Raw genomic sequence first — 25,953 nt, forward strand, 5'->3', positions numbered from 1 at the left:
ACTGTGGACGTGGTGTTGGACACATCAGGGCAGTGATTTGTACGTGTTTGTTCAAGCCTCAGGTTTCAGGCTGAGTTGAGTATGTGCCATTTTCATTAACACGTCGGTGCTGCTGGACAGGTGACTGCAAGGTCATCTAGAGTTACACACTTTACAACTTTGTGGTTCCCAACAGGCTTTCATTTAAGGGTCAAAAAAAAATATGGAGCTCTATATCACCAATGCACCTCTTCACTGGATAGCTTGACAAATTTTAAATTAATTCTATGTATCATGCCAGTTCTTGTAGTTTTGTGCGATTTGTCTGAATCCAAAGGACTACACCTATTCCACTGCACGTTTTATATTTAAAAGTATTCCTGGTATTCTACTACACCGCTACACCATATTTGGTCTAGTCTTTTCAGAGCAGTGCAAGCTTTTATTTTGAAATGCAAGACATCAAGTAAATATATAGACATTATTTTAGTGAGTGTGCTTCTGGAGTGGCCTTCTCTCTCCAGTGGCCTCAAAGCTGCACTATTAGCCAGGGTGCAAGAGATTTATGAAGTCTTCACAGCTTAGTATATTAAACCGCTGCAGCCTGCCAATTTGCAGGGTGTTGCAGGTGTCAGTGGGAGTGTGAGGTGAATTCAAGTTGGTCAATGGCCCCTTTATGAACCCCGGCACATTTAGAAAACATTTTTTTTTAAATCGTAAAAATGAGCCTTTTAATGATTAAACTGCATATGTTCAAAAACAAATATACTCAACATAGTATACGTGTTCCGCAATTGTGAAGGGAAAAAAAACAAACATTTATTTTAAATGAGCTCAGTACTTTCATCCGCATTCCCTTGTATGTGCATACTCACAAACGCACAGTTGGTTATGAGGTTGCAATCTGTGCAGCGATTTCTCCAACAGCACAATTTTTTCTTGTTTGCACGGTTTTAGCTTTGAAAAAAAAGTGTCATACAAAAACCTGACACTCTCCTGAATAATAAGATCTATTTTTATATTTGAGGTTTATGTTGCAGTCATGTCAACTTTGCAACAGAGGAATGAGTTTTGTGTTTTGTTGTATAGAGTTGCAAAGAGACACGCTCTATTTTTATTTTGCGCCCCTGGTTCCATAAGAGAAAAATCTCAGTCATTGTTCGCACAGAAAAATGTCAGATGACTCACTGTTAGATCACTTGTGCTGCTGGGTTCAGTGTGAAAATGAGCCTAAATGATTTAAAAGTGCAAAATATCTTGTTAATATAAGATAAAATTAGATGATTAGATAATGAAATTCAGTGGTGATTTTGGCTTGGAAATTCTGGTGGGGCCATGGAGGAAAATCTTGTAATGCAATCCAGAAATATCATTATCAATACCCTCACAACAAAAACAGACAGAGAGACAGAGAGTGAGAGAGGAGGTCACAGCACCTGACAATAAAACTGCAGCTGAATAATGTCATCACACAAACAATGTCAATCTGACGACATATAATATCAAGGAGGATAACCAAACGGCAGTGTTCAAGATATCACTATATCAAATACTCAAGATCGAAACAATAACATGACAAAAATAAAAACACAATGCACACCCCATGGCGTGAACGGCGCACACCCAATACACAGCAATAAATATACAAAGTCACCACACGCAATAGACCACAGCCAAACAACCATTTCAGAAGCCACACTGAAATTGCGTCCATCAAATGTGGACATTTCATTGGGGACAAAGTTTATTACCTACTAATTTATGCGCAACAACATTTTTGACACAGGAAAACTTGTTAATAATCCTCATCTGCACAGCACACCCTCTGGTGGCCCCTGCGACTGATGACATTCATGAATATCATGAATAAAGACAGACTCCAATAGGAAGAATGCTCTTTGATGCATTAAAAGTTATATGTACACAGACGTTGGGTTTTCAGTGGAGAAGTTAACTTTATCGCCCAGGTCCATTAGGGAAATAAACATCTGTTTAATTGCAAAAATGTTCTAGATAGGCTGAATTCTTTTCTAAAGCAAGGGTCATGGGTATTTCATTGTGCACACTGGGTTATTTCGCAAAAGGTGGTAGCTACAACATAACCTTGCTGGGTCTTTATGGGCTGATTTTTCTTCTGGAACTAAGGGCATATGAAATAACTCATTCCGCTGCTAACATGCCCCTTTAGCTAGTAAACATATAAAAATGAACGACAAGTCAAAGGAGCTCTAGAGGGATTATGATTCGTAATGGTGGGAAAGTGGATGTGCATACAAATGCCATAGTAGTCCATGTGACAGTTGTCAAGGTTAAGCTGTCAATGAATCCGTCAATTTCATGGCGTTCCAAAACAGTTGTTAAGAAGTTACAGTGTGGAACGAAGTGGTGGAGCTACAGTACGCCGACTGACATGTCCTTTTTCTAGAGTCAGAAATTATCAAATAAAAGAAAGAGAGATTGTTTCAAACATAAGTGCATGTGTTTTTTCTTGTGTTTCAATTTCATTGGATGTCTAATGAGAGAATTCCACGTCTTATGAGAACAAAAACAGAACCACGATGACAGCACATAACTATGAAATATGGAGGAGTAGTATGTAGGGAGGGTTTCCTTGTTATTGTCCATCAGTCACAGCCAAGAAACTTAAGCCTCTGTGGGAGAGAGGACCAAAGAGGAGGACCATCTCTCAACTTTCCCCATCTGGTATTTCTCTGTCCCTGTCCTTCTCCTGCCATCTTAGACTTCTCTGAAATGTCCCTTTGTAAGTGAAATTCGGTAGCATATTTCATTTAATTTCAGCTCTGGTAGGTTAGTGTTAAGCATTGAGCCGTCTAATCTAACTCGACAGTTAATTTTGGGGTCATTAGCCATCAGATAGTTGCAGATTAAGCTTTATTATGACGATTTCCTTTTGATGTCTTGAACCCTGAATTAGAGATCTGTTCAGTTCAATTTAACCTCACAATAACCAGGTGGCACCTCTGAACGGCTGGTGCCAGAAAGTGTTACCCCTAAACCTCGCACACGAACGGAACTCATTTCCATCTGTCTACGGTTTTGGTTGTCGCATGAAATTGTGCTTCGTCGTCAGAATCAAACTCCCTCACAGTGAGCCACATGCTCCTTCATTGCGACTTGGGCTCCACAGTAATATTGGTAGGGTTCTCCTTTTCACTCTTAATAACAATCTTGTATCACATCGGGGCCTGTGGTTGAACCCATGTCTGATTTGTGAGCGGAGATAATGACGGTGCCTCTGTCTTACACGACCAAAGCACTCTATGTTTATGTGCCTGTGATCCAAGCCAGTGCGGGCTAAACTGTTTTCAATTTCACCTACAAGGTTTCACTTATGCAGTAGACAAGGAAAAGGGGAGAGGAGGGGGTAAAACTGGAGCGTCAATGAATCAAACTGAAATGTGTCGCCACAGGAGCCTCGAGGTGCCCAAATGGAATTGATCACCAGTAAAAATTTATTGTTTCTGAAATGGCTTGCGGGGTGTAAAGAGGTGTTAAGGTTGGACTGTGAAGAAAAAGATATGATGAAGATTCTCCTGCAAAGAATCATTGGAGCCCCAGCTGCTCTCCCCTTAGGGGGATTACATTTATTTGGATTTAGGTTTCCTTCATCTATCAATGCCAATTATCAGGATGGGGTCTAATTTCATTGTTATGAATTGCTCTATTCTTTTCTTTAACTTTTTGGCTTTGATGGCGTAAGGGCCCATGGCAGACAACAAAGACATTCACTTTGTAGCTGTTATTCCTTCTGACAATGACCTCACAATGAAAACAAGACACTTGGGGGGGAAAAGACACTTTGGCTTTGATTTTATTTCTGACCTAAACCTTATAACAACAAGCTTAAATATTACTTCGCTAACATCCTGAGGTGAGCCCGACATGACCTCAACCTGAGAGTTGTGGCCAAGTTGGTCCAAATCCATAGTGACGTCTAAATATGTAACAGACAGATAACAGCAGTGGTGTTGAACATTCTTCTGATTCTTTGTGTATAGTGTAAGAAATGAATTGGCCACTGAGCAAAGCATTTAACCTCTAGTAAAGCTGCCTCCCTACAGAAAAAGACTGTGCAGCTAAGTGTGAAATAAGGGACTGCTGAAAAAAAAAGAGATATACTCCCGCTCAACTTTTCACGCCTGAGTAAATGTTTTAAAAAGTACTCAGAACCAACATCTGCTGTAATAATTAGATTATTTCCATCCCATCTATCCCGACTGAGAGGAGGAGCCGCAAACAGAACAGAGTAGGGAACGGGCCCAGTGGTTGGAGAGGAGGATTGCATGTCAAGAAACCAGCCTGAAGGCTACAATTTGTGCTGAGATACGAGGACACATAATCATCCCTGACTGGAGTCTTCAGGCAAACTTCACTTTGGTTCTCAATCACCAGCAACTGTTGACTGCAAAAAATTAAATAAATAAAAATAAAAAACTGGAGAAGAAAGATGGTGCCCAAACAGCCAAAGGGAGGTAAAGATTTTTTTTTTTTACAAAAATACAAAAAAATAAAAAATAAATGTGGATTTGATAGATAGAATATTTAAGCCATCATATTCTGTTGAAAACCACTGCATTTTTTTTCTTAGCTTGATGGGATTTCTTGCAAATAGATGAAAAGCTTCAATTGTGCCGCTCACATTGATGGGAAACATAAAAAATACTCCCCCCCCACCCACCCTCGCACTTACACATACATATAACGGACTAACAGCGAAGAAACCTTGTGGTGGTAGCCTGAATCATATTTATTGTACATGACATGAGACCGTTGTCTTCTCATTCAACTACTGACAAGCAAATGAACGTGCATATTTTCCAAAATGAAAAGCTATATTTTTAACACTGTGTGTTTTTCTCTTTTGGAAAGTATTTGGAGGCATACTGTATGGTTTTAAAAAAAATACTGTATATCATGTTCATGTGTCACATTTTTCCTCTCTTGTGGTGAAAGATGATATCATGGTCTAACTCATGTGCTGTGCATTTATTCGGCAAATTTTATGCCTTCTATTAATGAGTGTCAGTGGCTGGAAACTGAATATTGGTCACTTGATGTGTCAGAGCGGTAAAGTGTGATTTATGTTTCAGAGGTCTAATTGGCAGCATTTCCTCTGTCTCCAGGCTGCTCTAGTCACATTTTTCACATATCTGAAAACCATGAGAGATATATACTTGGCCTTAAACTGCGCTGCCTGCTCTCCGATAATTTATCTCTGTCTTGAGCTACCCCTGAATAAAGAGCAGACCTGCTTCTGCGGCTAACTCTATTTCTCTTTGGAAATATCGATTTACATAGTTCGGCAGAACAATGTCCTGATGCAATTTCTTTTCCAAAGGGGAAAAAAATAAATGATAAAATATGTCGCTCGATAAAATATATCACTTCATATAATTTTACACCAAACTATATATTTCCCACCATTTTATCATGTCAATATATGATTCCATAAAATGTTAACGTTTTTCTACAACATCTCAACTGAAATGTGGTACATGCATTATGTCAGGATCATGACTTCACGGGTCGACTTTGACTGCGTAGTGTTTTCGAAAAAACTGTATCTCTGGCTCGACATCACCTGCTACCAAGGTGCATGGAGGAGGAATATAAATTGTAGAAAGGTCAAGACTGCAGCCAAACATGTAACATGTGGAACAACTGTATTAAGTCAATGCATTTCGACTCATAGTCTTCTGAGTCGCCGAACTGTAGTGAGTAGGCTTTTTGTTGTTGTTGTTGTACCTGTAAATAATGCTCCCATTAGTTTCAGATACACTAAATGTTTAGTGCTAATGACATTATCATGCTAACCAGACACAGCAACATGATAAAGAATTAATATACCTATTAAACAGCATGTCTCATCAGTGCTAGGACGCTGATATTAGCTTTTAGCCCGTAATCTCACAGAACTGCTAGCAATGCATCTACACTCTCTTTGTTTATCTATATTCTCTTTGGAATCTAACACTGGCTCCATTCACATGAACACTATCTCTTCAGCTCGATTAAAATCACCCTGATTAAAAAATCCAGTTAACTGTTTACATGGATGCTAAATATAATGATGTGTTAAATACATGCATTTACTCAAAATGGTCACAGTCACAGTATCATCATTTACCAGGAGCATTGCCTCCCAATATCAATGAAACAAAATGAATGTATATGTATAAATGTACAAGACAACAGAACCACTCTCAATTTGACTGAAAACTTAACTGGTTTATTCCCATTGAGGTGGTTACATGTGTACATTTTAATTCTGATTGGGCTGTTCTTAATATTATTCGCAGAATGCTAGCGTCATTGTAAACAGGGTCAGTAACACATTCATTTGAAAGTGATCTTTGAGTTTTGGCATGTTGACGTTAGCATTTGCCATTGGGACTACAGTCCAAAGATGGCATGGCTATTAACTCTTGCTAAAGCAAAAATTAGACAAAAATTAGTTGGTATGTTTCTGGTATGGTATGACTTTGTTGCATGATCGTCTGACACTTGATGTAGCTTTGTGATTAAAAGGTCTGCATAAAAACTCCAAATTTACATCTTAAATAACAGTACATCCCAGCCTTAAAAATTCCAATCTTCACTTTTATTGTAGGATAATTGATATTCCTTCATCTTTAAAGCGTTTCATGGTGTATTCAGTGTGTGTTTTATTGCACAATTGTGTCTTGGCAAATTATCTGCTCCGACGTGTCACATGTACAGTACACTGTATGCCACCAGATGTGATTTCACACTGGCAATCTTGTATAAATAGCTGGGCCTATTTATACAAGATTGTCTTAGTCATATTTCACGATCAATAGTTTGTTAATCAATAGACTTGCAGCTTTGCTTTGTGATTTAAAGTTCTGCAGTAAAATCCAATATTTGCATTTTAAATAACAGAATGTCACGGAGTTTGAGATGATTTAAAAAGGGCCACAGATATTTTTCCACGCTGTTTAACCTGATAGAATTTATTGTTCTGTGCACACTCGTTCGTGATAAACGATTACTGCCACCTGAGCAACCTCCTGTAAACAGCGCCAGTGGTTAATTCATTGTGAGCTGTAGCTTTTGCAGCCCTAATCAGAATTATTCACAGCTCTGTCACTGCTGTGTTATGCTAACATACAGCACATGTCTGCTTCATAAATCTTCATGCCGTATCTGGTGTTGGGAATTATCCTAACACAGCAAGAAAACAAGCAAAGCCTTTTAGCTGTGGAGGCAGCATTGATTTGATTTGCTCCCTAAAAGGGGAAATTTATAGATGCACAGCGTCTCCTCCAGAGAGCGATATTAGTTTCCCTCAGGAGGAAGGGATACTATCTGAGCGAGGCGTGAAGAATTGGGTCCAGATTCAGCAGGAGCGAGGGCCCCTTTGTGAATGTATAACATGTTATTAAAGGAGAGAAAGTTGTTACAGGACTGTTTCTCTTGAAGGTAACCCAAAGCTATCCAGTTCTGTGGTCACAGGAAGAAAATTTATTTCTCGCTGCGCACCAAGCGCCAAGACAGCTGACGACACTAAAACCCTTGTCTCAGTTTCTGCCTGGATTTCTTCCTCACTCACCCTGAGCTTCTTCCACAGCTACTTCCATTCTCACTTTCACGCAGTCCACAGTTTCTCTCTGGGAACACTTTGCCCGACCTGCTTTTTCCATGCTCAGCTGCATGTTTTCATGCGTGCAAAGTGTTGAATTCCAAGTTATTTTATTGTGTTATTTGGTGATATATTTGGTGATAAGAGGGTGTTTGCACTACACACCCTGAATGATGTGTAATTATAGTATCAGCAGAGGGAAGCCTTTGTGTTTTTCCAGTAATGGATTTCCCCTTGTGCCATTTGTGTGAAAGGTAAAATATATATCACTTTTTTTTTTTTTTTTTTTTTTTTTTTTACAACTGCTCCAGGTTGGTGAACAGATAAATCACAGCAGAACAACGGTGGAGCTAATGTGGTGGACAGCTTGTTCATGGTCCGTGAAAAAGAAAAACAACCCTATCACACTTTTAAAACACAAGAATTTGTCTTCCTCACAGTTTTAGAAAAAATGGTTTAACCTTTCGAAATCTGTGAATTCTCAACTCCACGACAACGTGGAAGAGAGAACAACCCAGAGAACGGTCGCCTAGGTGGATTTTCATGGCACTTTGATAACTCCGTCTGCCAAGGAAAATCAAACCACACAGTTAAAAGCTCCCAAACACCGACAAAAATGTGGGAAATTTGTCTTAAGATCCTTGTTATTGTCTTTGGTGGTGAAATAGTTTCATGATAGCTGCAGGAAAACAGCCCAAACCAGGCAATTATAGAAAGAATGATTGAAATGTTAGACGTTGCACCACTGAATATGACACTCTCTTCACTGGAAAATAAATGCATTTAAAGTATTAACATTCATGTTTTATGATTTTAAGCAAACAAGCGAACTGTGCTCAAGTATGATTTCAAGGTCTGTGTACTTTACTGCAATGTTTCCATGTTATACAATTTTGTACGTATAGTCAACCACATTTCAGAAGAAAGTGTGTATTTATTTTATCTTTTCATCCACTGCATTTATTTAACAGCTGTAGTTACTTTGTTAAGTAAAGGCTCAGCACAGCCACACATGGTTGTTTCATTTCCTCTGGTTGATCAGACCACTAGTCTGGTTGGGTGGAGCTACGCTGGAGTTATGAGTTAAGTGTGGGGATCAGCTATGTTTGTTTGCTAACTGTTGGTGTAAAGGGGAGATGCCTTATTAAATAACCAAACTTGGTTACAATGATGCTCTCTGGTCCCTACTTTTAGTTTGGATTAAATTTGTTAAGATAATAACCCCTGTAACTACCCCACCGAGAAAGAAGAGATGGAAAATATGCATTGCAATAATAAGCACAATCGAATATATATTTTTAATAAAAATAAGATATTGACCTCTACCAAACCCTTGAGTTGCCATTCAAAGGAGAATGTAATTTTATACAAATACCACAAAAAAAAAAAAAAAAATGCAAATTAGCAAGGAATAAACTAAAGAAAATATTGGATACACTTTGCTTTAACACTGAAACACTGTGCACCAGTCAGAGTTTTTATTGGTCATACACTACGAAGCATTCCTGGTTTGTGTTCAAACACAGGAAAACATGTCATCATCGTCACACGGATCAGCATCGGATTCTGCAGGGTTTTCTGGTCCTCGTTTATGGTCTTGCACAGTATAATGTTTTAGCATTTGTGTAGGAGTTGTAAAATAAGTAAAAAATAATCATTTCTAATCAAAAACCTCAATCAGTATGGCATATTCTATATGTGTTTTACTCCACAGTTGTGTCTTGAGGAATCACATCTGCAACACTCCGTATGTGAGCGCATGCGACTGCAGACTGTTTATTTATGGTTTGTCTCGCTTAAATTTGACAAGCATCCCATATTTCTCAGAGTTCAGTCTCCCGGCAGGATAACCCATACATCTGTAAGACTGGATGTTCTTCTCAGACACAATCTGCAGTGAATGCTGATAACAGAGTTCTGCATGTTCAGTCTGATCTGTGTTCAAGGTGACAGGCAGCCCGGGCAGGTATAACAGAGCTGAGCTGAGAGAACGTGCAGATCCCCCCCAACCACCTACCCACCCACACACACACACACACATTGACATCATGCTGCAGACACTAGCCCTCCTGCTGCTTCAGGCAGCATATGGTGAGTAGCTTGACTTAGAAGACAAAGTAGCACAGTTCTTGCAAAATACAGACGTCAGGCGCTGACACTGAGCGCGGAACACATTTCACCTGTAGAATCCATTAATGTATGCTTGTACTCTAGTCTTTGGATGTGGCACACCTGCTGTCAAGCCCGACACTAGTAGGATTGTGAATGGAGCAGATGCTCGCGCCCATAGCTGGCCTTGGCAGGTAATTACAACACGCATGCACATCTCTCATTCTCTAATCTAGAATTACTGTATGTCACAAATTATTCATGTTTTTTTTTTTTTTCTCAGATCTCCCTGCAGGTGAAGCACGGCAGCCGTTTCCATCACACTTGTGGGGGTACACTGATTGGGCCTCGCTGGGTGCTGACCGCCGGACACTGCATCTGGTGACTAACTGCATAATAGAGGGGTGACCGCTGGGAGCTAGATACTCAAGTCGCTGACAACATGAGAAGCAGACTGAACCAGTGCTCATAAACAATGCGACGCATACTGTATACCAGAGGCGTGGATATAGTATGTGGAGGAAATAACACCGCTGAATGTGCTGCCTTGCAGGCCGGGAGATGTTTACCGCGTGGTCTTAGGAGAGCATGACATGAGCCAACAGGAGGCTACGGAACAGATCAGAGATGTCCTGCGCATTGTTGTTCATCCCAAGTGGGACATTGACCGTGTGGCTGATGGGTGAGAACATTGCTACTGCATGACAAAGAGCAAAACATATATGTGTGTATATATTGCCTGGCATTCTTAATTCACATAATAGTGCTGTAATAGCCCATGGTGTAGACTAAATGAAAAGCTAATGAAGAGGGTTTTTTTTAATCATATGCTGTCAGATCATCATATTATCAGCAAAGACCACGAACATAAAGAATCTGACTGAGGTAATAATTCTTTCCCCCAGCAACGATCTTGCCCTGCTGAAGCTGGATAAGAGCCCCGTTATGAATGACAACGTGGGCGTGGCTTGTCTTCCACAGGCTGGAGAGATCCCCACCCATGGGACCCCGTGTTACATCTCAGGCTGGGGGAACCTTTACAGTAATGTCACTGTGTCCTCATCTGTCACACAAACAAACACGCAGGTTTCCGGTTCTCCTTTACAAATGGACCTTCCTTTCACTCTAATGGTGCTCAGAAATACCATGTCTATTGGCCGTACGGTTAAAAGGCAGGTCTAGGCACATCAAACTACAAACACTTCCTGGTTTTGATGTTTGATCTCATTCTCATGTTGTTTGAACTCATTCTGTTACTGAAACTTTCCTAAAGGCTACAATAGTGTAATTGTGGCCTTTAGCAGAAATGCCTGTGTGTTGTCGGCTACACAGACCCTTACGACATGTTGTATGTTCTTAGCTGGCTGGTTAATGTTGGCCTCAGATAAGCCGGGTGTTGACATTCAGTGGATTGTAAGGCTGCTCAGCTGTTGATTTGACCGTGAGAATATAAAAAGTCAGTTCCATCAACGTTCTGAAGTCACGACCAAAGTAATTCATAATGTGAACAACTGCTTTCTTCAGATAACCTGCTCAATCCCTGTTATTACTAGGAACATGCAGCATCATGTATGATGATAGATAGATTAACTCCTATGAGCCTATACACGCACACACAAAAACAGTTTAGGAACAATTAAAAATAAGGTGTTGACCTGGCCTTCCAGACCCCAAACTGATCAAGTATCTATGGGATGATCCACAGAGGGCCCTCCCCTCAACCCATAGTCCCCCCAACAACATTGTGTTGTCAGACACCACAGGACACCCTCAGAAGGCCCGTGTTCATTCTCTGATGGGTCACAACTGTTTTGGAGGCACAAAGGGAGGCCGTATGCCTAATCAGTGTATGTGTTGATCCTCTCCTTCTTCTCTACGTATCAGCCCATGGACCCATGCCTGACAAACTGCAGCAGGCCTTGCTGCCTGTGGTGGAGCACAGCGTGTGCAGCCGCAGCGACTGGTGGGGCATCAACGTCAAGAGCACCATGATCTGTGCGGGAGGAGACGTCGTATCCGGATGCAATGTGTGTGAGCCATCAAAAGGCGCTTGTACGTGTCAGAACTCACCGAGCTGTCGTGAACAAGGTCATGCAGCGTTCCTGTCTCCCCCTCTCTCTCAGGGAGACTCTGGCGGCCCTTTGAACTGTCTGGGCGAAGACGGCAGGTGGTACGTCCAGGGAGTTACCAGCTTTGTTTCGTCCAGGGTCTGCAACGAAGTGAAGAAGCCCACGGTCTTCACCCGTACGTCAGCCTTCACCGAGTGGCTCAGTGAGGTAAATGAACCCTGTTCTGTTTGATGTGCGTTGAGACACTTCACCGAAACGCGGGTATGTCTGTAGAGACATAAACATATACTGCAGCTGTAAATGAAACATTTTTTTTCTATTCATAAATCGCGTTGCATCTGCAGGTCATGCTGCGATACTGATGATCTCCTCGACGCCAACTGTTCTACTACAAAAAAATAATGAGACCCCAGGTTCTGTCTGTTCTCTCTGTTTGGAGGTTTCCAGCTTTCCAGGTTTCACTTGGGAGTGAAAGGCAGAGTTGGATATTGGCACAAAACACAATGCGAAAGGTTAATATATGTTTCAACAATAAAATAATACTTAAGAAATAAAACGCTTGAAATGCAAATGTTTTTCTTGAATATGGTAATGCCATACTCAATGCATATAGATATACATACACCAGGTTATCCTTCTAACCACAATAGGTTAAACAACAGCAATCCTATATGCCGATCGAATGAAGTCATAATTTTCCTTTTTTTTTTCTTTGAAAAAACATGTAAGAAAGGTGTAAAAGAGATTTCCGGTCTCTGTAGTACCACTTCATGTTTCATCCCACCTGCTGTGTGATAAGGAGGAAGAGGAATGGCTGCCCACTGGCGCATGCAGAGGACTTATGAATCAGTATTTCCTATCAATCACCACCAAGGTCGGCCAAGTGTCTGTGCCGCTGAACATACTGTCTGACGCGCTCAGGTGGGAGCCGAGCTGGAAAGCAGCATTTCACATCGGACGAATAGCAGCAATAGGTTACCTTGATGCACGGCCTCAGCAGTGCGGCGCGTCAGATAACGGGAGCTCTTTGGAGCCACTCTTGACAAATATACATCCAGTTTGTGACAACAGAGCAGTTATTTTTAGCGTGATGAAGAACAGCGAGTCCTACATAAGGTGCACGACACGCACCCGACTTTGAACTAGCGAAAACGAGGTGAAACAGGGTGTTTTTGCCACTTTTGACACTTCAGTGTAGCACATGCATTCATTTTGTCAGTTTAACATCGAAGCCCTCCTTTTCAGACGCGCAAAAGCATATTTCGTATTTTTTCAGAAGTGCTTTCCCAGGCCTTTAAAGCAGCCGCCTGCGGTTGATGTTTGTTTTCAGGAGGTTAAATCCTCAGCAGGGTTTAAATCTGTCGACTGACTTTGCCACTGTGAGAAATACCAGTTTTTCTCACTAAAAGCCTCGGCGGTGCACGCTGTGCGTTTGAGGTCAGTTGTTGCCTTGTTGCAGGATAAAGGTTCGGCCAGTGAGCGTGGAAAAAAATTGCTTTGCACATAGCCAGTTAAAATTAGCTTGTACATTTCTGAATTCATCCCGACAAGAGTCAGCTTGAGAAGCAGTCGCTCAGGGCCGAGCACGACATGAACTCCCCCATGTTTGGAGGTGAAAGGGTTTGGATCAGGGACTCTTTCTGTCTCTCTGTATATTTTGGTAAATGTTTGTCTTGGTCTCACTCGTCCATACAGCTCTCTGGAAACCATTTCTGGACTTCGCTTGTGTTTTTGTTGATTAATAATAGGCGTAGCCTTTGTTGGACTGTATTTCCTTCATACCTGTGCCTCATAAACTGACTGTCACAGGCTGTAATGGTTTCTCTGACATAACTTCTATTTTTTTTTTTGTGAACACTGCCAGTGTTACATAATTATAATTACAATTATTATGTAATCACAGAGTTAATTTAAATGACATTCTTTACTGCTGCTGCTTTTCTCATGAGTTTTCCCACTGAAGTCATTTCATTAGCTGTTATTTACCTGAACCTGCAAACCAGCCTTAGTTACCAGGTCCAGTCAGGTAAAAGAGTCTCTAACGTGCAGTGGAAAAACAAGTAACGTGTGTCAAAACTGCACCGCATCCGGCACACATCAGAGGAACAGCGTGTAAATTCTTTTCACCCGTTTGTTGACTTTAGAGAGAAATCTCAATTTTTGAAATACAAATACCGTGTGAAACTAAACAATACGGCTTCAGTGGTGGAATGAAGTTTTCCTTCAAACCAATACACATTTATCTGCCCCCATCTGCTGGAACTTGCGGGAACTTCACAGCACTTCCGTCCAGTGGACACGCGAGGCGACCAGATAGACCAAACTTATGATGCACCCTCTTTTAAGTTCAATTGAGGATGCCTTCACAAAAAAAAAAAAAAGATAAATTCAATCGTACCCAACTCTGTTACAGTTAAATACAATTAAAAATGTCCGCTGGCTATCATCGCTGTACTACTAGTGGAAACAAAAACAATTTTAAGTACGACAAACGAAGACTTACACTGTTTTTTCTGCACTAATAAGGAAGAACAATTACTGCACGGTTCCTAGTTATTTTTGCACAATCAATATAAACCTAGAAGTCGCTTTTAAATTAAGATTTAATATTAGCTCATTAAAAACATCACCAAATACTCTTACTAATGAACTCTCTTGCTAGGTTCTTGCTTGCGTTGTTAATGATTATTTTCTCAGTGTCTACGGAGGGTCACGAGACCCCAACTGACACTCAACACCACCTTTGTGCTTCAGACTCAATAAACTATAAATAACATCGCTGCAGTAAAAAGACACTGCTGCAGGTGGAATTCTCTGAATTCCCTCTAGTATGATGGGTGCTTTATATGCCATGTGTTGTGGAGACATTTGATAAAAAATCATTTTAAAAAAGCCTATCAGCTGACATCAGCTAAATTGAATAATAATAATAATAATAATAATAATAATAAAATAGTGACATATCTCGAATTATTAAAGTCAGGAGAAAATTCTCACATTTTACTTGGTTGTTTGGCTCAGATTACAAAACATTATAGCACAGAGCTTTCACCAGTGCATCAGAGGCATACAGGTTTAGTTTGATTCTTTGTGGATTCAACAATCAAGACTCTTCATCGTTCAGGAACACCGTCAGTCAGTGAATAAATACATACTCAAAGTGTACACAAATAAAACACATTCAAAGTAGAAATGTAAAAATTGAACACAATACCTATCGACACACGCATACTCTCGGGCAGACACGCTGCATGTCCACTGATCACGACACGTGCCACTGCCGTTGTGCACAGTGCAGTTAATAGTTAATTTAGTTATATCTGTTTTAGTGTTGGTATCAGAATTAACACTGCGGCCGTGCGTCGGTTCTCAGTTCAACATAAACGGCTTTGGCAGTGTGCAGGATCCTTTCACCTAAATATTAACTGGAGCGCTGTGTTTGTGTGAAGGTGTTACCCCCGGATTTTAAATAAAAAGGGTCTGTCCACGCCGCTAACGGTCAGTGAGGATGATGCTAATAGGTAGATTAAACTGCGCTGTTTGGCTCTTTGCTGCAGTGGGAGGACACGTAACACTTGATTCCAGCGTGTCTACGGTCTTAAAAATTGATAGCTGCTCGGTCCCAGCACGCTCAGGGATTCAACCAGTTTGGACGAGCAGCTGAGTTTTATGGTTTTATAGATTACTCACAGCATACTACTACAGGGCGGTCCCCCACCTCGGCCGTAACAAGAGTTCAAACCGTTTGACCCTCGGTGGACTGTGCCAGCATGGAAGATAGGTGGCATCAACTCGGTGGCCCTGCCGGCAATCATTGACTCTGATACCATAACACGTCCCATAAAGAAAAGAAAACTTTTAAGATGGATGATAAGAGGCAGAGGAGAATACTGCGGCTTCATACAGGGAGATGACTGGTAGCAATACTTTAAAGGAAGCAGATAAAAAAAAAAAAAAACGAAGTGGATCCACAGTTAAAGGCACGACCACACGGTATTTAGATCAGTATGTGGGTGGAGGGAGGGGCAATGAAGGCATTCCAAAGGTTAAAAGTAAAACTCGACTGATTTTTCCATCATATGTGGGTCTCCTGTAGTCACATGGGGAGGGAGCGTTGCATCAAACCTGATGGGTTAGTCAATAAACAACTAGGTGAATTGTAAAATACGGCCTCTTTAAAACGCATCTCCGTACCTGTCCGTGTACCGCGCTTGGAGCCGCCGGTCGTGCTCGTCTCATGTGCAGGTCGTGCATTACTGTGTGCGGTGTGGAGGGGGGTCAAGGTCAGAGACAGAAACGCGGGTGGAGCCGAAGACCAGTCACACACAACGTTAATATTCATAACTGCACAGAAGCTGAGGCTCTGGGCACCAGCACACACAGGCAATTATCAGCAAGATAAATGGATATTTAATCAATAATCAGCAAATGATTATGCGCTGCACCTGTTTATGTCTTTTATCTGCCAGCTCATTAAAGGAATTAATCAGTCTGCTGATGTTATGCAGTGTTTGATGAAATGATAAAAAAATGTATAGGTGATTTACGCCCCTAATTATTGGGAATGTTGGGGTGTTTTTGTTGGGGAAAATTTAAAATGCGTCTTATTTATTCACTCTACATCTTACGACATAAAGTACAAGAGCAGAATTGATTCATACTGAGGTCTTTTTCATGTTTATCCTCTTTGTCATGAATTTAGAATTCAGATGATTTTGTTTTTCATCCTCTGTTTTCGCTAAGTAATGTGAATATTACTGTTTAAGCGTTTGGAGCTATGCTCATATTTACTTTACGTGCTTATCAAACGTTTCCCATGATAGTGCTATCCAATATTTTCAAGTGTCTGTCTTGGGACCTCGGGGTTTCGTCATGTTGTGTTTACAGATAGCATATAGCAGCATAGCTGAAAGCTTAGTTTTCTCTGGGGCTTTCATTTTTTTAATTATAAGCACCGTTGTTTGGCTCCCTGCTGTGCACCCGACGCTGCCTGCAGCTGCAATCGCCTTATTGACTGTATAGCAGTCAGCTCGTACAGTATAATGATTGATTGATGGTTATGGGGAGTTGTTTCGAAGCCGTAAGATACAGGATCTGTTTTGCTGCAAAGTCAAATTTAGCAAATACATAACAACAAAGGTGTTCTGCACTATATATATATATATATATATAATTTTTATATATAATTTTATTCATGGTACCAATAACTGGGGTGTTTCTCATGAATATGTTTGGCTCTTTAAAGAGATGAAAGGTTCAGAGGAACATGGCAGAGTTTTAGCCTTGTTCAGCTAAAGGGGCTGCAAAATCTTTCAGAACAACCAGTGAAATCTAAATCTAGGGAGCACGTAATATTAACTCCAGCTACCAGAGGAGATTAGACGTATGCCTGCCTTGGGAGTTCATTTTCAAAGACTGGAGTCAGGAGTGAAGTTTGGTTTCAGAGGGAAATATCACCCAAGTCCTTACATGAAAAGACTGCAGAAAAGATTTTGCCCCAAATGTTAAATGTTATTATAATCACCCAACAAAAGAAAATGAAATTCATTTACTGAACTTCACTAGAATTTCTTTTTAGTCTCTTTTCCATTACCTCTGTGAACCCTTTTTACAAGTATATTAAATCTGGAGTGATTATTTTATAGCAGTTTGGGAGTAACTGTAACATGATTGTGGTTTAATCATTTACTCATATTCACACAATTTATTTTAGATGAAATATGCTATGTTGTTACAGCCCTATCGCTGCCATATCTCTCACTATAAACTTGGACTAATAGAGTTGGCAATAAACGTGTGCATGTACATGAGCACACGTTTATTGCACGGCCGTGTGTGAGTGTGTATGGTGTTATCTAAGGGGGCTGTAAACCTGAGTGTGTATACGAATGCACGATCGGGCCTCCGTGAAGATAGTGGATAGCCTATAGAAAATATATATGCAATCACAGCCCTGTATTATGTATGAAACTGTGTTTATGTTGTAATTACAGTTCCAGTAATTGCACGCTGTCGGCTGGAATTAAAAAAACACGGAGAAACAGTGCAAGGGGCAGTGCGTACGTATACCATACGTGTAACCAACCAGCTCAATAATAGTTAAAATTTCATGTTTGAGGACAATGTGCGAGACAACTTGCAAAGGTCAATGTGAGATGTCATGATCTTGAATGGACATGAGTATTTCACAAGAGCATGTTGAATTTAAAAGGTTCAGTAATAATTAATTAGAGAGTATATTAATGAACTCAATGTACACAAAACTGCAGTAGAATGATTATTTTTGAAAAGTTGTTGACACCATCAAAAAAAAAATAAATTATAGTCTCGCTGTGCACTGAGTGCTGAAGTAATGCAGATTGGTGTTGCATTTATAACCACCAGGGGGCAGCTTGTTTGACTTCGTCACAGCTACACCGGCGTTTCAGACTAAAGAGTGCATAAATGTAATAACCCACAATATGCATTTTATACATACAGGGTTGCCTACATGTTTTCAGCTATAACCTTACAAAATAAATACATTTACTAAAAGGAGGAAACACAGCGGAAAGCCTCTCATGTATCTTCTCTATTCAGCGCTGTGACGTTTGGATCAGTTTAATCTCTCCCAGAGTCCATTAAATCACGTCACACCGCGTTTATCAGTCAGCAGGGCCCCACATGCAGATGCACCATACGGTCATCATTGCGCTGCACATGTGTGCGCGACCCTTGAACCAAGAGCAGCGGGTGTGCGCACCGCGCTGCTCTATAAAGGCAGCGCTCAACCCAGAAGTGAGCAACAGGTGATCCAGGTGAAGCCTCCTGCTCCCATCTCATAGCTCCGGACCCACAGGCGCTGCGCTGCAGGTGCGTATACACGCTTCCTGTCACTATCATCTTCTCGTAGAAAGCAGGCCACATGGCCACATGAGATCTTGGTGTCATCGAGGAGTAAAAAAGTAGCAACTGGGGGGGATTCGAGGAGAGAGACGAGCACCTGCGTCCAGAAAGCCGGTCATTTGATCTCATTTTAATACACAGCTGTAGCAGTGTGTTTCTCTTTTTCTGTGCGCTTTTTAAGGCTCCTGCTGCTGGCTTCTCTGTGTTGACTGTTACTCAGCTTTTAGTATTAAACAGTGTAACAAATTGCATTAGAACAATCTTGAAGATGACATAGTATTTGCTCCATTACTAAAACTTGTATCCACATGTTATATGAGTTCATTATCGACAGTGTTAACTTTCTGTTACTTTTGTTGTGATTCGCAGATAGTCATGGCTCCAAAATCAAAAGTGGATACTGATTCCTCCAACGGTATATACATTCTTCTAGTGGCTGTTATTGAAGCTGTTGTTGCAACTGTTTTTTCTCTAACGTTTCCTCCTTTAAATAACAATTCCCCAGACAAAGACTCGGCCATCCTGCCGTCTTACTCCACCGTGGATCTGGTGAATGATGAACCAGAAGTAGATCCCTGGGAGCTCCCAGAACTCAAGGACACGGGGATCAAGTGGTCAGGTGAGACAGCTCAATGTTTTAACTGTCCTGTCCTGTGCGGTGAGGGCGCCTTCACAAACCCTGACTCTGATTCAGTGCATTATTTCTTACAGAGCTGGACACAAAAGGAAAGATTCAGAGGGTGGTGATATCCATCGTGAAGTTTGTCCTGCTTGTTGGACTTCTCTACCTGTTCATTTGCTCGCTGGATGTTCTGAGCTCAGCTTTCCAGCTAGTTGGAGGTAAAAGCAGATTTAACGAGTCAATAGATTGTGGAGATTGGAGAGCTGTGTTTCTGACGTGAGGGCATGCGTGTGCAGGCAAAGTCGCTGGTGACATCTTCCAGGACAATGTCGTGTTGTCCAACCCTGTGGCCGGACTGGTGATCGGGGTGTTAGTCACAGTGTTGGTGCAGAGCTCCAGCACCTCCTCCTCTATCGTGGTCAGCATGGTGTCCTCTAATTGTAAGTAGACACACACAGTCCTCATACGCGGAAGGCTAAAGCGTACAGCCGCACTTCAAGCCGCCCAAATGTATTTAGTGGGAAACTCATATACAGAGCAACAGTTCAAAAGGCTGAAACTCACAAATCGCTAGCCTAGTAGCATATTTGCCTAAGTCATTTTGTTTACTGACTGTTACAATATCCATAAAACTACCAAAGTGCTTGCTAAAAATTCTGTTTTTTTTTCCCCTTGTTTTCTGAGAACATTCAAATATCACTTAGGCAATCATGCTATTAGGCTAATGAAATACCTGTTGTCTTTGCACCGCACATTATGACTTATCTTAGAAAAGATAAGAAGTCCCAGTGAGTGAACCTGAACCCCTCTTACCTGGAAAGCAATCTTCACTAATACACCTGTTCTGTTTTCTTCTGTGAAAAGTGAAAAGGTCAAGTGTGAATACAAGACACAGAAATGACTGCCCATATATCAATATCCCCAACTCTTTAATTAATATATTACTACTTCTGCTCTTCAGTGCTGGACGTCCAGTCTGCAGTGCCGATCATCATGGGAGCCAACATCGGAACATCTGTCACCAACACTATTGTAGCCATGATGCAGGCAGGAGACCGTAATGAGTTCCGCAGGTAAATTGGAGCACGTAGTGAGAAAAATGCAGGGGAGAAAAGAAATCCTAATAATAATAACTCTACAAACAGTGTCTGGCACATATCAGAGTGTGTGTTCTTCCACTTCCAGGGCGTTTGCTGGGGCTACAGTGCACGATTTCTTCAACTGGCTCTCTGTGCTGGTTCTTCTGCCTTTGGAAGCCGCCACGGGCGTTCTGTACAAACTCACCGCTCTAATCATCGATTCTTTTAATATCCAGACCGGAGAGAGTGCCCCCCAACTGCTCAGCGTCATTACAGACCCTGTCACAGACTCCATCATCCAGGTATCTGTGACTCCACGAAGGAGATGCAACATTAGTATGATTAGGAAATACCTTTTTTTTTTTTTTTTTTAAACAAGTTGTCTCCTCCCAGCTGGACAAGAAAGTCATCGAAGAGATTGCTATGGGTAAACCTGAGGCCAGAAACAAGAGTCTGATCAAAATATGGTGCAAAACGCAGGAGAACACGGTAAGAGATCAACAGAAGCTGCATCACATGTGTCAAATTATTAGTTACAAGAGTAAAAACACACTGTAAAGCTATGGTTACCCCTGCCTTTTTCTTCTTAATGACCGATATCACCGTTCTCCTGCTGTGACCACAGTGATTCTGTTGTTGGGTCATACTTTATAAAAAGAAAAAAATGCTGGGTGCATTATTTGAATGTTTCTTGTCCCTATTTGCATTAATTGCATTGTATGTGTTGTCTATTGGCTTTGCCTTTAAAGCTGTTTTTGCTGTCTCTCCCAGACTTTCTGGAATAAGACTATGGATCATTGTCCTAACGGTTCTTTATGCTGGGCGACGGGAGGCGGGTTCCTTGTCGAGATGAATGAGACTGAGACTAAATACTTAGAGAAATGTAAGCATGCTTCCATCCCTGTTTTTTTTTAGTTGGAATAAGATCATTTACAAAGCAGTTAGGATTACCTGATCCACTGCCGCTCAGTGAAATATGAGAAAGCCATTCAGCCACAACAGCCTCCTTCAGCCACATCTTCTGATGTCAGGACAATGACCACCTTTGAGATTTTAAAGTGACTCAGCTAATACCCTCCCTTGACCCGTCTACCTGCTCAATAGGTCTATTCATGCTGTCTTTCTGAAGCACCTGAGTCCCCCAAGTATTCTGCCCCCACTAGAAATAAATGATTGGATTTTGTAAATAGGGAAAATTAATAAGATTGGAAATTGATCTATTTATCATTCTATCTATTTATTATTCTATCTATCTATCTATCTATAGGTACTCCTCTGTCTTTATTATAAAGTTCCAGTCATTCTCATGAGGTTAATGTTAGTCTAAAGTGGACACTTAAATCTTTTTTTGACTCCCGTCTACAGGCAAACATCTCTTCGTCAACGTTGACTTGTCAGACGTGGCTGTGGGCCTCATCCTCCTGGCTCTGTCTCTGTTTGTCCTCTGCAGCTGCCTCATCTGCATCGTCAAGCTCCTCAACTCCATGCTGAAGGGACAGGTGGCTTTGGTCATCAAGAAGGTGCTCAACACAGGTACAAAACTAGAACTTAAGGGAAGCGCCTGCATATCCCCTTCAGCCTGTTTGATAGTCAGCACATCTGCTTTCGGTGGTGATGCTTGATGAGCAACACAGGTACAGCCTTCCTGTTGCTTCTGGCTCGCCTCTAGGAACCGCAGTCCTGTTGTGCGACGGAGAAAGCTCAGACACAAACACTGTTTCGACATAAATCTTAATTTCCACTGGTCGTCTGTTCAAGGTCTGCGTGGTCACACTGTGGTCACCTCATCTGGATCATCGCTCACCCCCTGTGTTTCTGTTTGACTACAGACTTCCCCTTCCCCTTCTCCTGGGTTACTGGCTACATTGCAATTTTGGTAGGAGCAGGGATGACATTCATCGTCCAGAGCAGCTCCGTCTTCACCTCAGCCATAACACCTCTTGTCGGTAAGTCACCATTACCGACTGATCTCTCGCTCTTTGTCTTTATTTGAATTTACACCAAAACTTGTGAATTGTCGTTCTTCGTTCACCAGGTATTGGTGTCATTAGCCTTGAGAGGGCGTATCCTCTGACTCTGGGGTCAAATATTGGTACAACAACCACTGCTTTACTTGCTGCCATGGCTAGCCCTCCAGAGAAACTATCCAACTCCCTGCAGGTAAGATGTAGTTAGAATGTGCCTGTTTACAGCCGCTGTATATCTGTACAACCAATGCACAGATACTCTGATGGACTTAACTGGAGACACTCATACTCCCCAGAGAATGAATCCACGCCCTTAGTGGAGTTTTAAGTGCTGTATCTCACCTACTACAGTGATTACAAGTGATTGCTAAAGGTTTTGCAAAAAAATATATATATTTACCAGCGAATATGAGCAGGGTGCAAGACCGGAGAAGAACCTGAAGTAAACGTTTTCTTGTAAATTAAGTTGAAATTTTTTTTTTATTATTATTCACGTCTGCAGTATTGTTGAATTTGTTTTTGTGTTTGTTTTTTGGTATAGATTGCACTTTGCCATTTCTTCTTCAACATCATGGGTATCATCCTGTGGTACCCAATTCCCATCACGCGCATCCCCATCAGATTAGCCAGAGGGCTGGGGAACCGGACAGCCGAATACCGCTGGTTTGCTGCCCTCTACCTCATCCTGTGCTTCTTGGTTTTTCCTCTGTCCGTATTCGGCCTGTCCCTGGCCGGCTGGAAAGTCATGGTCGGCGTCTGTGTGCCAATCGCTGCTCTGGTCATTTTTGTGATCATTGTCAATGTGATGCAGTCCCGCTGGCCCCGCTACCTGCCAAAGGGCCTCCGCAACTGGAATTTCCTGCCCCTGCCTATGCGCTCCTTTGCACCGTGGGACACCGTGGTGACATCGACTCTGGGCTTCTGCGGCAGACACTGCTGCTGCTGGTGCAAATGCTGCAGGTGCTGCGGAGATAAGGAGAAGGATGAGGAGGAGGATGAGGAGATCAGGAAGAACACCATAAAGAGCCTGGAGATGTACGACAACCCGGCCATGTCTAAAGACGAAGACATGAAGGACGGCTTTAAAGCAACACAGTTATAATATTAATAAGCTTGTTTAAATCTGTAAATAAGGAATACATGCAATAATGGATTTATAACACCCTAATTGTCGATCACTTCTCAGGTTGTGGTATGATATTGATTCCCCTTTATCGGATGATACACTAAGCACTATACTATACTTTTTCTATTGCCATCATGCTGGAGAAAATGAGATGATGTTGCACATACTGCTGGTCGCTGGTCACGTATTTCACACTCACTGTCCTCTATGACCTAATTATGGGTGGTTCTGAATGTTATTTTTTTACTTTATATGATATGTGGGTGGTTGAGTTTAGTTTTATTTTCAATTTTGAACATTTCAGCTGCAAATGTTTAATGTAGCATTTCGAATATCATATTATTAATGTATTATGTTATCATTCAGTATTTAAGACTATGTGATATTATAATATTTGTAAATAAAAACAAATTCCTATTTTTAAAGCGCAGTATCCTCCCTTTCTTTCCATCTAGTTGTACCTCTTACTCCAGTAACACAGGCTTTATAGCGGCTGGTTGGACATAATTATCTGATATTTGTCTAAAATATTGCAGGAAATGAATGCGTTTCTCACGCGAATGATCGGACGATTTACTGTAAGTGTGTCAAAAAACAATGTAAGTGTGTCAAAAAACTTCCTGTAACTTCCCGCTTTCGTGTTGGATGCTCCTTTGAACAGGAAGTTTCTAAGAAAGTAGAACTGAAACGCCCAAAATTATTGACTATGCAATAACATTAACAAGGTTGCTCTAGATTCCATTTATTTGGCAAATTTAAACTATTCTTTATAATATGTAAAGAGAAACTGCTTTTTGAACTGAAAGGAGCCATAGACCTGAAGTGCAGTAAATACAGTTTGGCATACATACAGTTAGGCAACGATTACACCAGGCAGGGCCTTAACAGAGTGCTGTAATGCCCTGCGTGCGATGTAGTGCTCTGGCCTTGTGAGTCCAATTAAAGTGTCGTCTCCTCCCACTGCCACCCACGCTTATGTACCTGAACACTGCCCTTCCTTTATGATGTCCAGGAGCACCAGGGGAAGTACAGCACATTCAGATCAAAGGGAGACTTTAACCGTCTACTTTATTGTTTTATTTATATAAAACAATAAAATAAAAATTATAATAAAATATAAAATACAACATACACTAATAATCATTAGATGTCACAGTTGTGCAAAAGATTTTAGGAGAACTTTTTTTTTGCATTCCAGATGAGTTATTTGTTAAGCAGTTTATAGAAACAACACAATATTCCTTGTTCGGTAAGGTTAGATTCAACTTTGTGTCACCTTAATGATGACGACTTTTGCCACACCACAGTTTAATTAATTTATTGTAAAATATGTAATTAATCCAGATATGACCAAGGGTACAATTGCTTCTGAAGCAAATGTACCCTTGGTCTTTGTGCAGTATCTGAAGGCATACTGAAAGCAGAGTAGTGAGCACAACTGGTTGCAACCCGTGTGTCATGCACTGTAGCTGTTATCAGTGTTAGAGTTTGGAGTTCAGGTAAAGTGTAACCCTTTTTTATCTTCAATTCTCCAGAATTTCAGCCTCAATCACAGAGACATACTTACACAATACTTGCACAATTCATATGGCAAAGCTGGAGAGCTCTGAAAGCACAGAATTAACTACAATGACAAAGTACGGTTAAATACAAATATTGAGCCACGCTATCGAGGAGAAGCCATTTACAAAAGAAAAAACATTGGCATGATAATCTGTGGTTTAGCAGAAACCTTTGTGATATATTTGATTTTAACTGTTTATTATTACCAAGGAGCAAACCACGCCACTGCTTTCACCATCCATCAAAAAATTATTCACCTACAGTCTCAAAAGCTGCCAGCAGTCTTGGTGTGTGTCAAGGTTATTGTGACATGACATTTTGCAACAAAATTTCTCAGTATTGTTCTGCGTGAGTAGCATATTTGAACTATTTGGAGCTAGCCTGACTTTCTACATTTTATTCCCACAAAGCACTACCTGTAATACCATAACTTGGACAAACTACATTCTCTTGTTCTGCATGTAAGTATGATTATGAATTCACTCATGGCTAAATAAGAAAATATTAAAACATTCCTGGTGTTAAAGTAATTTATCAAAAACACTACAACAAGTAATTTAAAAATGGTACCTCTCTTGAGCAACTCAGTCCACACACACAATAAAATAAATTACCAACATCCAAGGTCCAAGATTACTCTCTGTCATCTCATTTAAAACTTGGCAACTCAAGGGATCGGCCGGGGACAATAACATTGTTTCTAGCTGTGTGTTATCTTTTACCGACATGATTAACTGTGTTCTGCTCAAAATCTTTTCCAAGAACTAAGTGGGTAGGTGTTCCTGAGCTTGCACTTGACAACAAAGGGCTCACTGCGTACACCATTAATGAATGAAAGATACATCTTAGGATGCTCTGGGACACATCGTCTGTGATATACCTGAGACCACCAAACATTTTGTGTCTTTCAACACTGGACGTCGTCCTTCA

At 41.1% G+C, this 25,953-nt stretch overlaps 2 protein-coding genes across 2 annotated transcripts; both read left to right on the plus strand.

Moving 5' to 3' along the window:
* The first annotated feature begins 9,529 nt into the window (after positions 1 to 9,529).
* On the plus strand, positions 9,530 to 12,332 carry LOC125009503 (chymotrypsin-like elastase family member 3B). The gene is made up of 8 exons (XM_047587523.1): positions 9,530 to 9,694; positions 9,818 to 9,906; positions 9,996 to 10,093; positions 10,266 to 10,394; positions 10,618 to 10,754; positions 11,597 to 11,739; positions 11,836 to 11,988; positions 12,126 to 12,332. The coding sequence occupies exons 1-8, from the start codon at positions 9,652 to 9,654 to the stop codon at positions 12,141 to 12,143; spliced, it is 810 nt and encodes a 269-aa protein (XP_047443479.1). The 5' UTR covers positions 9,530 to 9,651; the 3' UTR covers positions 12,144 to 12,332.
* Positions 12,333 to 18,517: 6,185 nt separating this feature from the next.
* Positions 18,518 to 23,885, plus strand: slc34a2b (solute carrier family 34 member 2b). The gene is made up of 13 exons (XM_047588321.1): positions 18,518 to 18,633; positions 19,036 to 19,081; positions 19,172 to 19,285; positions 19,378 to 19,506; positions 19,585 to 19,728; positions 20,250 to 20,361; positions 20,474 to 20,669; positions 20,761 to 20,856; positions 21,139 to 21,250; positions 21,733 to 21,900; positions 22,197 to 22,313; positions 22,403 to 22,527; positions 22,876 to 23,885. The coding sequence occupies exons 2-13, from the start codon at positions 19,042 to 19,044 to the stop codon at positions 23,434 to 23,436; spliced, it is 1,914 nt and encodes a 637-aa protein (XP_047444277.1). The 5' UTR covers positions 18,518 to 18,633; positions 19,036 to 19,041; the 3' UTR covers positions 23,437 to 23,885.
* The last annotated feature ends 2,068 nt before the right edge of the window (positions 23,886 to 25,953 follow it).

Source organism: Mugil cephalus, chromosome 6 (assembly GCF_022458985.1).
Source record: "Mugil cephalus isolate CIBA_MC_2020 chromosome 6, CIBA_Mcephalus_1.1, whole genome shotgun sequence".
NCBI lineage: Eukaryota > Metazoa > Chordata > Actinopteri > Mugiliformes > Mugilidae > Mugil > Mugil cephalus.

What these genes read in the sequence shown, in the direction of transcription:
- LOC125009503 (XM_047587523.1), top strand. Translation starts at nt 9,652, where the DNA reads ATGCTGCAGACACTAGCCCTCCTGCTGCTTCAGGCAGCATATG. An exon ending in CCCATAGCTGGCCTTGGCAG is followed by an intron (nt 9,907 to 9,995) that starts GTAATTACAACA and finishes TTTTTTTCTCAG; the next exon opens with ATCTCCCTGCAGGTGAAGCA. An exon ending in ATTGACCGTGTGGCTGATGG is followed by an intron (nt 10,395 to 10,617) that starts GTGAGAACATTG and finishes TCTTTCCCCCAG; the next exon opens with CAACGATCTTGCCCTGCTGA.
- slc34a2b (XM_047588321.1), top strand. Translation starts at nt 19,042, where the DNA reads ATGGCTCCAAAATCAAAAGTGGATACTGATTCCTCCAACG. An exon ending in TCACAGACTCCATCATCCAG is followed by an intron (nt 20,670 to 20,760) that starts GTATCTGTGACT and finishes GTCTCCTCCCAG; the next exon opens with CTGGACAAGAAAGTCATCGA. An exon ending in CAAGAAGGTGCTCAACACAG is followed by an intron (nt 21,901 to 22,196) that starts GTACAAAACTAG and finishes GTTTGACTACAG; the next exon opens with ACTTCCCCTTCCCCTTCTCC.